Source organism: Tursiops truncatus, chromosome 15, assembly GCF_011762595.2.
Source record: "Tursiops truncatus isolate mTurTru1 chromosome 15, mTurTru1.mat.Y, whole genome shotgun sequence".
Classification (NCBI taxonomy): domain Eukaryota; kingdom Metazoa; phylum Chordata; class Mammalia; order Artiodactyla; family Delphinidae; genus Tursiops; species Tursiops truncatus.
The window spans coordinates 20,200,248-20,213,934 of NC_047048.1; the positions used below are offsets into that span (position 1 = coordinate 20,200,248).

General features: G+C 50.2%; 1 protein-coding gene across 1 annotated transcript; it reads right to left on the minus strand.

Moving 5' to 3' along the window:
• Positions 1 to 10: 10 nt before the first annotated feature.
• Positions 11 to 13,482, minus strand: PLK1 (polo like kinase 1). The gene is made up of 10 exons (XM_033839688.2): positions 9,967 to 13,482; positions 9,120 to 9,288; positions 8,226 to 8,370; positions 7,136 to 7,229; positions 5,566 to 5,785; positions 2,446 to 2,601; positions 1,404 to 1,481; positions 1,048 to 1,202; positions 762 to 944; positions 11 to 512 (listed from the first exon to the last, which is right to left on the minus strand). Exons 1-10 carry the CDS (start codon positions 10,372 to 10,374, stop codon positions 306 to 308), a joined length of 1,815 nt encoding a protein of 604 aa, XP_033695579.1. The 5' UTR covers positions 10,375 to 13,482; the 3' UTR covers positions 11 to 305.
• Between the last annotated feature and the right edge of the window lie 205 nt (positions 13,483 to 13,687).

Genomic DNA, 13,687 nt, shown 5'->3' on the forward strand with positions numbered 1-13,687 from the left:
GAAGAAAAAGGAAGATTCATATATGTTTAATGTAATATAAAGGCAAGGAAAAGACAGTCCCGAATTCAATAGCAATATTCTGTACAATTCATATGGTGAGGTTGAGAGGGAAGGGGAAGCGGCCTCAGAACCCACACCGGGACATGTACAAAAATAACTTACACAGCAGCCCCACCTGCAGGGATGATGGAGCTTCCACCCCAGCCCCCAGGGCTGGGGGACACCCCATAAAATAGGGATCTAACCAGCGTGGGCCGAGGTGCTGGTGGGGGGGAGGAGGGTGCCAGTCCAGGGGGGTGGGGGGGCTACGAGGAGGCCTTGAGGCGGTTGGTGGCCGAGCGTGAACTCAGCAGCTTGTCCACCATGGTGCGAGCGTAGCGCAGCCGGCTGGCCAGCTCCTTGGAGCAGCCGTACTCCTCCAGGAGGCTCAGGCGGTACGTGCGGAAGTCCCGCTTCTCGTCGATGTAGGTCACGGCAGCCATCAGCGGGCACAGGATGAGTTTGGTGTGGTCCTGTGAGGGCAGGAGGGGAGCAGGTGGACGGACAGGGGGTCACTGGTGATTGAAGCTCCCAGCTGCCTGTGTGCCTTGGCGGGAGTAGAGGGAAGATATCCCAGTCGATGGTGGGGGGGTGGGGGGCATTTCACTCCCTTCTGCTGATGCTGCCAAGGACAGGTCCTGTGCCTCCCACTCCCCACCCAATGCCGTGGGCCACTAAGAGGCACAGATACCCGGCCCCAACCCTCCAGGGCTGCAGCTCACCTGGAAGAAGTTGATCTGCACGCAGCCGTTACTGAGGTGCAGAATGATGGCGCTGCGGGTGCGAAACCAGGTACGCAGGTAGGGTAGCCGGGCTAGCTCGTCACCTTCCCGGGGCGTGATGTTGGCACCCGCCTTCAGCAAGTGTTCGCTCATGTAGTTTCGGAAATACTTGAGGAGGGTGATCTGGTTGGAAAGTGAGGGAGGGCGTCCGGAGTTAAGAGCCTGTCCCCTGGCAAAGCCCTCACTCCCGGCCAACAGCAGCCCACGCGGGCCAGCCAGCACTCACCTTCTTTATCAGGGAGTTGGGATGGGAACTCACGGTGAGGTAGGACTCCGTGCCATCACGTTCGATGTACTGCAGGCTGTCGCCGTCGTTGTAGAGGATGAGGCGTGTTGAGTCGTTGAAGAGCACTCCCACGCTGTTGTCACACAGCTGGTACCCTAGCGGTAGGTGGAGGGAGGCCTCAGAAAGGGGCCATGGGGGGCAGGGGGCCGTTAGGGGCTGGGACTAGTGAGCCTGGGATGGAGATAGGAGAGTGTCGAGAGAAGAGGACGTGGGAGCCAAGAAAGGCAAGAGCCTGTAACAACTCGAAGGGTTGCTAGGTGGCACCTGAGCCACCGCCACAGCTGGGAGAAACGTACCAAGGCCATACTTGTCCGAATAGTCCACCCACTTGCTGACCCAGAAGATGGGGATGCAGGCGGGATCCTCAGCCTCCTCTGGGACAGAAACAGACAAGAAGATCGATCAGCACCAGCCTCTTCCCCTCTGGTCCACTCAGGCGGCCCACACCAGGGAGCTCGGTCAAGAGGCCTGGAGGCCTCTGCCAGCAACAAGCTTAGACAGGCAGCACCGAAGCAGAAAGTTACAGTGCAGAGCGCCGAGTCCACTCATGCATTCAGCTGACCCATTTAACAAAGGCCCGCTGTGTGCCAGACACCGTTACAGGCAGCGAGCAATGACAAAACCCAGCCCTCCCTGAGCTTGCATTCTGGCTCTAGGGATAGAGACCAATCAAAATAAATGTTCACAGAATATGTAAGTTACTTCTATCATGGTGCAAATCAGTGAGTTTTAAATGATTAAAAAATTGTGAGAAGATAGACAACCCAGATACGTGAAAATGTTATGTTCTGTGCATGTGACGATCCCTTCTTTTAAATACAATAAACAAATACGGAAACTTTAGAATGTGTTAGATGAGAAGTGTTGTGGAGAAACGAGGCAAGTAAGAGGAGTGGGGGCAGGGAGATGATCATGGAGGTGACTCTGGCGCAGACACGTGAAGGCAGGGAGTGTGAGCCTTGCAGTGATCTGGAGGAAGTGCTTGCCGGGAGAGCAAAGGCCCCGAGGCTGGAGCACATCTGGGTCTGTTATTTCCACTGTCTTGAAGGCTACAGAGGGATTCTCTGAGCAGAGGAGACAGTGCGTGCCAATGTATACAGGCAGCACATGGGGGTGTTGGAAGGTGGGGCGCTTGTGGAGACAGAACAGATGAGTCAGAAAAAGAAGGAAGGGGCCTGACCATGGAGGGCCTGGGCCAGTAAGCTAACTTGTTTGCACTGTAACGTACAGGAAATGGGGGAAGTAAAGGTATTACGGAGCCAGGGGCCTGGACAAGCCACCGGCACTCCGGGGCTGACTTCCCTGCCCTCTCCAGACGCCCTGGCCCGCAGTGCCCACCTTGCCTCACCAGCCCCCGCTCTGAGGGCTTGGAGGCGTTGACGCTGTGCAGCTGCTGCAGCATGTCGCCGAGGTGGCAGTCGACCGCCTCGCTGGCCTCCCGCACCACTGGCTCCTCTTTTTCCCGGGGACGCTCCGGCATGGGGTTCTCTATGCCTGGAAGGAGATGAAACAGTCAGTAGCTGGGCAAAAAGGCCGCAGGTTGGGAGGGCCCAGGATCCCCGGCCACAGCTGGTACTGCCCCCAGAGAAAAGCTCTTTGCGCTGCCACTGCTTTAGGTAGGTGCCAGGTTATTAGAGCAGCAGCTGCCCTGCTCATGTGACAGCACCTGGTACCCACTCATTGGTACCTCCAGGGCCAGGCCAAGCCCTGTAGGAAGGCTCATGGCCACACAGAGCCACAGAGCTTCGGACACTCAGACCTCTAACCCAATGCTGGGCCCTGCAGGGCACCTCTGGTCACTCAGGGAGACAGCTAGAAGGCACGAGCAGCTTGGAGCTACCTGGCTTCAATCCAAGAATTAAAAGCATCTTTTGCATCCAGGAAAACGGAAGGGCTCAGTAAATCACAACCCGTCAGCAAGATGGATTTAGCAGGCATTTAATGAAAACGTAAGAGATTTTTTCCACCCTAAAATTTGCTTTATGTACTTACATGTGACTGAAATCTGAAAAGACAGATACACACTGAAATTTTAACATCAGTTATATTTGGGTGGTAGAAGCATGGATGATTTTTATTGTCTTTAGGCTTAAATGTTTCTTTCCCCACCAACATGTGCTAGTTTTCCTTGTGTAATATGAAATTCTTAAGATATTTAAAGATATGAATTTTCAATTGAAAAACTCTATGCTGTGATAAGGACTTAAGTGTGGAATAATAACATATTTGGGACTTGCTTTAAAAACTCTAGCAAGGGAGCTCCCTGGAGGTCCAGTGGTTAGGACTCAGTGCTTTCACTGCCGGGGCCCGGGTTCAATCCCTGGTTGGGGAAGTAAGATCCCGCAAGCCATACAGCACCGCCAAAAAAAAAAAACACAAAAAACAAACAAACAAAGAAACCTCTAGCCAAAAAAAGGGGAAGGTGGAAAAGATAAAAACAAGTATGGGCAAATGTTAGTAATTATTGAAAACAGATGATGAATAAATGGGGATTTATGTATTCCAAAAAAATTTCACCCTTATTTTGGCTACGTTTTGAAGAATGCTTTATGTTCAAAAATTAAAACCAAAAGAAAAGAAAAGCAATCCTTAAAATAACAATATTACATTATAGCTCCAAGATTAAATATCCATGAGTCCATACTGACACAAATAACCAAATAAATAAATGGGAGAGAAGTGACAGCTCTTCCTTACAGGAGAACTCCAATTAATGGATGTAGAAGGAACAAGAAAAGGAGAAAAGTCACCATTAGAATACCACAGTAATAACTGCTGCAGGCAAGATCCACCATGGATGCTAAAATCAGTAGGCTAAAGTCTGAGAAGAGATAGAATCCTTTCAAATTAACTCCTCACAAGGTATTAATTAATCACAAAAGGAAAAACAGTAACTCTGCACTGGAGGTACCACCTTAACCAAGTGATCACCAATCAAAGGGAATAGTAATATAACCAGTGAAAATATCAAAAATTAAAGCCTAAAGAAAAAAGTAATCCTTAAAATAGCAGTATTATAACTGAAACAAATGAACTCATATATTAAATTGGTGCTATATCCACACAGAGAAATAAAGTTTTTCAAGTGGCACTTTTTTTTTTCAAGTGAAATATATTCCAAAGACAAATAGAACTGCAAGAAAATAAACATCATTTCATAACATACTTTATAGATGTTGAAAATTCATGTATATAATGTAAGGGAAAAAAATACAAGTATAGGGGCTTCCCTGGTGGCACAGTGGTTGAGAGTCCGCCTGCCGATGCAGGGGACACGGGTTCATGCCCCGGTCTGGGAAGATCCCACATGCCGCGGTGTGGCTGGGCCCGTGAGCCATGGCTGCTGAGCCTGCGGAGCCTGTGCTCCGCAACGGGGGAGGCCACAACAGTGAGAAGCCCGCGTACCACAAAAAAAAAACAAGTATAAAATTAAAGAAGTAAAAATCCTATAATATTATATTTAAATCAGAGACTTATAAATTACCAAAAGAAAATTAAAGTAGTAACTTCACAGTGAAGAAAAAGATTGCTGTAAGAGAAGTTTCATCAATGTTAAATTTCCTGAACTTGATAACTGTGTCCTGTGCTGTGGTTATGTAAAAGAATTGTTTTTAGAAAATATACACTGAAGTATTAAGTAGTAAAGGCCAGAATGTGTACAACTTACTATCAGATGGTTTGGGAAAAGAAATTTAGATATATATATGAGAGAGATAAAGTAAATGTAGAAAAATGTTAATTGGTGGAGAAAAGGGGGAACAAGATACAGGAAGTTTTTATCTATTCTCACTTTTCATAATTTGAAACAATATCAAAATAAAATGTTCAAAAAGTGTGAATCAGAAATAGCAGCGTAAATTCAAGGTCCCCGCCCCCTTCCCAATTATGTATTTCCTAATTCTGTTCTCTGAAGAGATCTAGAAACAATGACAACCCAAACAATGGGATGTGGTTTTGTAAGAAAATGTCCATCCTTTTAAAGACATGCATACTGAAGTTTATGGGGTAAAATGACAAGATGTCTGGGATTAACTTCAAAAATACTTCAAAGGAACAAAAAAGGAGTGATGGAGCAAACATGACAAATCTTGGTAAGTGTTGAGTCTGGTGGGGATGTGGGGTCTACTGCATTATGCTCTATGTGTACACCTGAAAAATTTCAACATTTTTTCCCAAAGAACCATGCAAGGTGATATTAGCAATTTTTTTTAAAATACAAATTTTTCAGGCATGGCGTTCAGCCACTCTCTTCTTTTGGGGCATGACGGGTCTGATTCCACCATGGTAAGGTCTGTCTTTCCTGACAGGGCTGTGGGGAAGGGCATTTTGCCACATGAGGATGGGGACCACGTATTCAAGGACTGGGGCCTGTCTTACCACACACCTGAGCTATGGGGACCATCCATTCACACACCTGAGGCCTAGGCTCTCTTGGGGTCTACCCAGACCCCGGTTTACCTTTATTGAGAATAGTGAGAGGCTTCCGGCTGTTGGGGTCCAGGCTACTGGGAGCAATTGAAAACCTGGGCGGAATGGTGAGGCAGGTGATGGGGAGGCGGGCAGGGATATAGCCAGAAGTGAAAAACTCGTCATCGAGCAGCTCCTGAATGGTTGGACGGGCAGTGGGATCTGTCTGAAGCATCTTCTGGATGAGGGAGGCGGCCACGGGGTTGATGTGCTGGAGCAGAGAGGGAGAGACGTAAGTAGGATGTGGTGGGGGACCCGAATGCAGCACTGCCACAAAGAAGCTGCAGCCCCGGCCCCGGCCTCAAATATGCCATGTTCAGCAGTTGAGTCTGGTGGGGATGTGGGGTGCCAAATTTCCACTAGCAGCTTTACTGAGTTCACAAGTGTCAACCTAAGTTGTGAGAATGACAATTTCTCCTTCCTCTTGAGGTCACTTTTTCCCAAAATTTGCTCTTGCATAATTCAAGTTGCTCACCATTAGAGCAGCACTTGAGAACACAGGCTTCGAAGTCATAATGACCTGTTTTAAGTCCCACTTCCGTCCCTTAATACTGGCTGTGACAACTAACCCAACTTTCTGGGCCTTTGTAAATTCATCTATAAAATGGGGACACAGCACCAAGCTTGCTGCCCTGGTGAGGAGGTCAAACCCAGTGCAGGTCAAATGCACACTAATATTCTAGCATCAACTATGCACTTACTATGTGCCAGCAAAATATTCTAAGCACTTCATATCTATTAGCTCATTTAACCCTCACAGAAACACCCAGGGGGTGAAGATCTCTATCACCATCCCTCTTTTGCAGATGGGGAAACTGAGGCACAGAGAGCTTAAGTGCCTGAGAACACACCCCTATGAATGGTAGAGCCAGCACCCACACGGGGGCATAGTCAGCTGCCAACACCCACACTCGGAACCACTCTGCTCTGTCCAATAAGTGACCCTTTATGACAGATTCAGTCCATCTGTCCTTATGGAGACAGGGCTCTTGGCTTCACGCAAGGCAAAGACACCAAACTGGAAAGCAGCCGTACGCCAGGTTGCTGCAGGCTATCCCTCTCAATGCACTCATGCTGGTGGTCACGAAGCACAGCAGTTCGCAATTCTGTGAGCGCTTATTGTGTGCAAGGTGCTCTGGGGTAAGGACTCCATTTTATAGATGGGAAACTGCAGCTCAGAAGATTCAGGCCATCTGTCTATTGCGATCTGGGTGCTAAGTGGCAGGGCCCATCTGAATCAAGACAGTCCACTTCCAAGGCTTAAGCAGCATGTCTCTGTCTGCCTTCTACTTCCTTTATGCTCTCTGTTTTACACACCTTTTGGTTTATCTGCCCAACCTTTTGAGAACCTACAAACTCTCTTCCCCAAGAAAAAATGCTTTTGTGCACATACATCAGGTTTTGTATGCAATTTCAGACAAGGACCCTCTAAAGCTCTTATGGCTACCCTAGGGGTAGGACTGACCCACCTCTGTCCCCAGGATATGGCTGGGCTCAGTAAATAGCTTTGTGGGGGGAAAATTAAATAAAATAAATGTAAACTTAAAGTGTTTTTAGTCACCTTGGGAATACTGTACTCATTCTTCTTGATCCGGAGGTAGGTCTCTTTTAGGCAGGAGGTCTCGAAAGGTGGTTTGCCCACTAACAAGGTATACCTGTAAGCACAAGGAGGGATTTGGCTCAAGGCTCCTAACCAAAACCCAGACGCTGGAGGAATCCTCTCAGGGCCAGAAAGGAAGTCAGACACCTTCTGGACATTCACTATGACTCTCGGGTCCCAGAGGACAGTCCGCAAGTCCACTGAACAGCCCCAGGAGCCAAGACACTGGCAGGGAGGAGTCCTCAGTAGAATACAGGTGATGAGACTCGGTTCTCATGGGCCAGTGACTTTTCTGCTATAGCCTACACTACAGCACGGCTCCAGAGACTGCCAGCCAACACAAAACAGGTCAAAGCAAGTGGGCTACCTGCTCCTACAGAGGCAGCTCCACGGTTAATAGCTCTGTACTTAAGGCTGCAAGTTTTCATTTGAAAAAGTTCCACTGCAGTGAAGTAGGAAAGCCACTGCGACAACTCATTTCTAACTCTCCAGTACCCAGGGCGACTATGAAAGGGGCGACACCTGAACAGGCCCAACTCTCTGCCTACCACCCACCCACCTCTGATGGCCTTGATCCAGACAGACCACAGGACCTCCTCCTGCCAGCTATAACTCCTGGCCTAACTCCTCCCACCCACTGCTGCTTCCTAGATCAGTGGTGCTACTACTTTATTGTGCATGGAAAAGCTCAAGGGTCTTAAAATCCAGATTCTGACCCAGTCAGCCTGGGTCCTGAGATTCTGTGTTTCTAACAAGTTCCTAGGTGATGATGATGCTGGTCTGCCATATTTTGAATAGCAAGGGACTAGAGCAAGTTTGTGGAGACCTTCCCTCCCCCATTCCCCAGACCCATGGCCCAGGCTGCAGGAATCCTAAAGGATACACCAGTGAGAAGAAAAGATATGGAAATGAGGCTTCCTTTTGGATCAGTCTGTCCTCTGGAGCAGCCTTCCCAAAGGCAGAAAGGTCTACAGGATAAGGTCTGCCAGGTGAGACATCCAAAAAGGCCTCTGCTGAGGCTGGGTGGGTCCTGAGACAACTCCCAACTTACATGATACACCCAATGGACCACACGTCCACCTCGAAACTGTGCCCTTTCTTGCTCAGCACCTCAGGAGCTATGTAATTAGGAGTCCCGCACAGGGTCTTCTTCCGTTCCCCGTCATACTCGACTTTGGTTGCCAGTCCAAAATCCCCTGGGACAGAGGGAGGAAGAGGGGGGGACTCAGATGCTAGCCTCTGTCATCTGTCAATGCGGACAGCTGGTTCAGGTGTAACCATCAAGAACCAGGGAAGTTTGATCCCTCAAGCCTCTAGTTCTTGTGTGCAGCAAGGCGTGCTCAGGAATCCTCCCACCATGCTAGCCCCAGGGAGGGGCCTCCCAGAGACCCTCCTCACCCCCTCCCTTAGAAAGGAGGGCTTTGCTTCTAAAAGGGAACTGGTAGGGATAGCAAAAGTCACATGCCTTCAGGGATTAAGCAGGTAAATGTCAAGATGGCTACTTGGCAAGTTTGTGAGGAAGTGATTGTGACAAAGCAGAGGTCACCTAAAGGGAACAGCTGCTTTTCAGTCCGACAAAGAGCTGCCCCTGTACTGCTGGAGCACCCAACTGTTTAAAAGGAGCCCCAAATTCAAAATCATGTCTCCCGATTTAAAAAAATGAAAACAAATTCAAATCCTTTTTTTTTTTTTAAAATAATACTGTATAGGAGAGCACACACAACCAAAACTGCATCTGCAGGCAAGCCACTGGCTTTTGGCTCTTTGTTCTGAATTTCTGTACTAAAGAGAGGCTTCTAGAGGCAATCAACAGCCCAGACTTCCTACCATCCTCTTCCTCCCTCCCTTATCTCCTTCCGACTTCCTCTCTCCCTCCCTCTCTCCCAGCTCCTCCTCATTCCCATAGAGCGTAGTGTCAAGTGTCTCTGCAGGCCCAGCTCCTCACCTATTTTCACCTCCAGATCCTCGTTCAGGAAGAGGTTGCCCAACTTGAGATCTCTGTGAATAACGCGGTTTCGATGCAGGTACTGGCAGCCAAGGACAATCTGACGCAGATAGTAGCGGGCCTCGGGCTCAGTGAGTGCTTTCCTCCGCTTGTGCAGCTCCAGGAGAGACTGGGCGGGGGAGGGAAGGAGGAGTGGGGAGTGGGTACTCAGGCCCAAGGCAGGGAGGGGGTGTCATTAGGTGAAGGCAGCCCAGGACCCTACCGCCCATTCCTTCTCCAGGACAACTACGATGTAGACTCTCCCCTAAGCCAGGCCACAACCGTTCATAGCACCCCCTCTCCCACCAGCTCCCTCCCAAGTCCCTTACCTGGGACCCCTCTCTCAGCCCACTCCGGAAGCTCAGAGTCCCCTGTATCCCTGCCCCGGGCCTCTTCGCAGCAGCAGATCCCTTTCCTGACCCCTCTCCTCCCCGAAGCTACTAAGTCTGGCTCCAACTACTTTCTGCCTGACCCAACCCCACTCCGGAGGTTCGGGTCCACAGCACCCCTTACCTAGCAACTCCGGAAGCCCTGGCGTCCATTAGCAGGGTTCTCCCGCGACCCGCACCTCCCCCACTCAGCCCAACTCCCAGCGTCCGGGAGCCGCCTTCCCTAGAGCCAACCTGACCCAGGCTCCACTTAACCGGCACCCCCTCTCCTAGAGGCCCCAAATGCTAAGCACCTCTTTCCCCGAGACCTTCTCCATCCCCAGCTCGAGGTTCCCAGCACCTCCTCCCCAGCAGCTCCGGGTGCGGGCGCCCCAACCCCGGTCCCCAGGCAGCTCCAGTCCCCCAGCAGCGACACTCACCCTCCGGCGGCAGAGCTCCAACACCACGAACACAAAGTCGTTGTCCTCGAAAAAGCCGTGGAAGCCGACGACGTGCTGGTGAGCGAGGCTACGGTGAATGGATATCTCCATGGACATCTTCTCCTTCTGGTGCGGTTTGAGCAACAGCGACTTAGGCACGATCTTGCCCGCAAACACCTCCTTAGTGTCCGCGTCCGAGATCTCGAAGCACTTGGCAAAGCCACCCTTTCCCAGAAAGCGGCCCCGCAGATAGCGCCGCCGGCTGCGCGGGTCTACTAGGACCTCCGGGATCTCTTTCGCCGGCGGGGCAGCCGCCGGGGCTCCGGGAGCTGCAACTCCAGGGACCCCGACTTTCCCTGGATCGGCTGGTGCCCGCGCCAGCTTCCCTGCAGTTGCCGCCGCACTCATGTTCCCGGAATTGCTCAGCGGACCTAGCAAGGTCTGGGCAGAGGCTTGGCAGGGCTCTGCTCCTCCTCGAATTCAAACGCGGCGCCGGGAACGTTACAAAAGCCTACGCGCTACTGATTGGCCGCGGGGATTTAAAATCCAAACCCGCCCGCCGCGCGGCATTCTGGGAGCTCTCTGCACTGCAGCCGCCTTTAAACCCGTACCCAGCCCCTGGGGGAGAAGCTTGATTGACAGGGACTCGCGGACCGAAGACACGTGGGATGCCTGGGAAACCAAACCCGGTGCGGGGACGCCGAGACCCAGCCCCAGGAGGGGGGGAGTTAAAGGTTTTTCCCTTTCTTGGCGGCCAGGGAGCTCCTGCAGTTCACAAGCACCTCCTCCAGGAAGCTTTTCCTAGCACCTTCCTCCACCCCTCACGCCACCTTCTAGATTATAAACTGAGAACAGAGACCTGGCAGCGCCAAGAGATAGCTGGCAGAGCCCGAGTACCCACCTCCGAGGTCATCAACTCTCTTCCAAGTCACCCCAATAAACTAAAATCTAAGTAAAAAGAGGATGCTTGCCAGGCAAATGCACCTTCAAGACAAATTCCCTACTCCCCTCCTTCAAATAACAGCAGGGAAGACTAGCATCACCATCACCTGGGAGCTTGTTGTTAGAAAGGCCAAGATTCAGGCCTCAACGCAGACCTCCCAATTCAGAATCTACCCAGTGATTCCCACACATACTGAAGTTTGAAGGGCACAGTACCAGACACCACCCTCCCCCACCCCTGCCCCCAGGCCATTCTGCAAGACAGTTGTCTGGCTGGCTCACTGCTCTATTTCCCAGTGCCTAAAACAGTGGACCCTCAATTGTTCGGTAAGAGGGGAAGGATGGTTGGTTGGCAGAATCCCTGGCAAACTGGTAGGCCAAGGCCAAATTTGGCCTGCAGAGGTGTTTTGTTTGGCCTCCCACTTTTTAAAATTTGGATTCATTTACAGGACTTAAAAATCAAGAGAGCTGGGCTCCCCTGGTGGCGCAGTGGTTGAGAGTCCGCCTGCCGATGCAGGGGACACAGGTTCGTGCCCCGGTCTGGGAAGATCCCACGTGCCACGGAGGGGCTGGGCCCGTGAGCCATGGCCGCTGAGCCTGCGCATCCGGAGCCTGTGCTCCGCAACGGGAGAGGCCACAACACTGAGAGGCCCAAGTACCGCAGAAGAAAAAAAAAAAAAAAAAAAAAAAAATCAAGAGAGCTCACATAAAAATTAAGATTTGTGGTTTTTCCTTAAGAAAAACCATTAGCTGTGGCAACTCTATGCCTACTTACCTTCTCAATTTGTCACAGTTCCCTGTTACCCCTCTTTGCCCATTTGTCTGTCTGGCTTCCGTAGATACTGGAATGGTAACCCTGAGAATTACCCAGGTTAGCAGCTCTGTAGCGTCCAATGGTGTCTTTGCTAGGACTCAGCAAAAGTCAACCATATTACAAGTATCTCTTTATCTGACTCCCAATAAACTGAGAGGCAATGAAGACCTCTTTCCTACCCCATGTCCTAAGCTCTCAGGACAATGCCTGGTAAAAAGGGGTGATTAAAATGTTTTCTAAATAAAAGCAAGTTGTTTTTTAAAACTAAGTTATTGGACTTCCCCTGTGGTCCAGTGGTTAAGGCTCCACACTTCCACTACAGGGAGCATATGTGTTTGATCCCTGGTTGGGGAAGTTCCACATGCTCTGCAGTGCTGCCAAAAAAATAAATAAATAAAATTATGATTTTTTTATCCCTGTAGTGTGTAATATTCTCTTTTATCTTTTTATAAAGTTGAATCTATGTACAAAAAAAGTACACTAGGGCTTCCCTGGTGGCGCAGTGGTTGAGTGTCCACCTGCCTATGCAGGGGACGTGGGTTTGTGCTCCGGTCCGGGAGGATCCCACATGCCGCGGAGCAGCTGGGCCCGTGAGCCATGGCCGCTGAGCCTGCGCATCTGGAGCCTGTGCTCTGTAACGGGAGAGGCCACAACAGTGAGAGGCCCGTGTACCGCAAAAAAAAAAAAAAATTTATTTATTTGGCTGCACCACGTCTTAGTTGCAGCACAAGGGATCTTCGCTGCAGCATGCAGGATCTCTTTAGTCGCGGCATGGGGGGACTTTAGTTGCGGCATGTCAGCTCAGTTGGGCATGCGGGATCTAGTTCCCTGGCCAGGGGTCGAACCCGGGCCCCCTGCATTGGAAGCGTGCAGTCTTAACCACTGGACCACCAGGGAAGTCCCTATACATATCTTAATGGGACAGCTCAGTGAATTTTCATAAACTGAACACACCCCATGTAAACAGCACCCAGACTGAGAAAGAGAACACGACCAACACGCCAGAAGTCCCCCTTGTGCCCTGTGTTGGGGTACCCCAAGATTACCTACCCCCAGTTCAATGATTCACTAGAAGACCCACAGGACTCAGCATATAGTCCTACTCACAGATGGCTATGATTTATTACAGCAAAAGGCTATGAAGCAAAATCAGCAAAGGGAAAATGTGTATAGGGCAAGATCCTGGGGAAACCAGGCACAAGTTTCCCAAAGTCTTTTTTTAGTGGAGTCACACAAGACACAATTAATTCCTCCAGCAATGACTGTGACAACATGTGTGAAATGTTATCTACCAGGGAAGCTCATTAGAGACTCAATGCCCAGGACTTTTCTAGGGGCTGGTCACGTAGGCACCCTCTGCCTAGCACACACCAAAATTCCACATTCCTGGAAGGAAAGCAGGTATGCAGCATCAACCACATTGTTTGCACAGTTTAGGCCCTGTGAGCAACTCTTATCATTTAGGGAATGGTGAGAACCCTCCTGAAATCCAAGAACCCAGATGCCAGCCAGGGCCAACATTGTGAGCAGGTCTTTCTAAGGAGAGCAGTCTCAGGCCTGCTTGATTAGCTCTCTTCTGCACAGTCCACCTCCTTGGCCCTTAAGGGCCAAATCCACTTTAGAGCAAAATTATTATCAGTAGGACCCCATACAAAAGGGTGAGACCAACCTGCAATATGGATCTCAGTTATGCCTTTCGTTCATGGAAAGGCAGCACTGGGAGCTTTCCTTTTCCTTTGTTTCTGAGAAACAAAGATCATAAATGCCCCCCCCCCGCCACCCACTCCCCCACCACCCCGCCACTTCCCCAAAGCTCCCTAGCTGCCAGGTTCTGTTTTTTCTCATTGTTTCAAAATCAGCATGCCCCGCAGATCAGCAATCCTAACTTTACATTTTTTCAATCATCTCTTATTCTCATCCAGGCCTTTCATCCAGAGACCTGTATGCAAGAGGTACAGAATATTT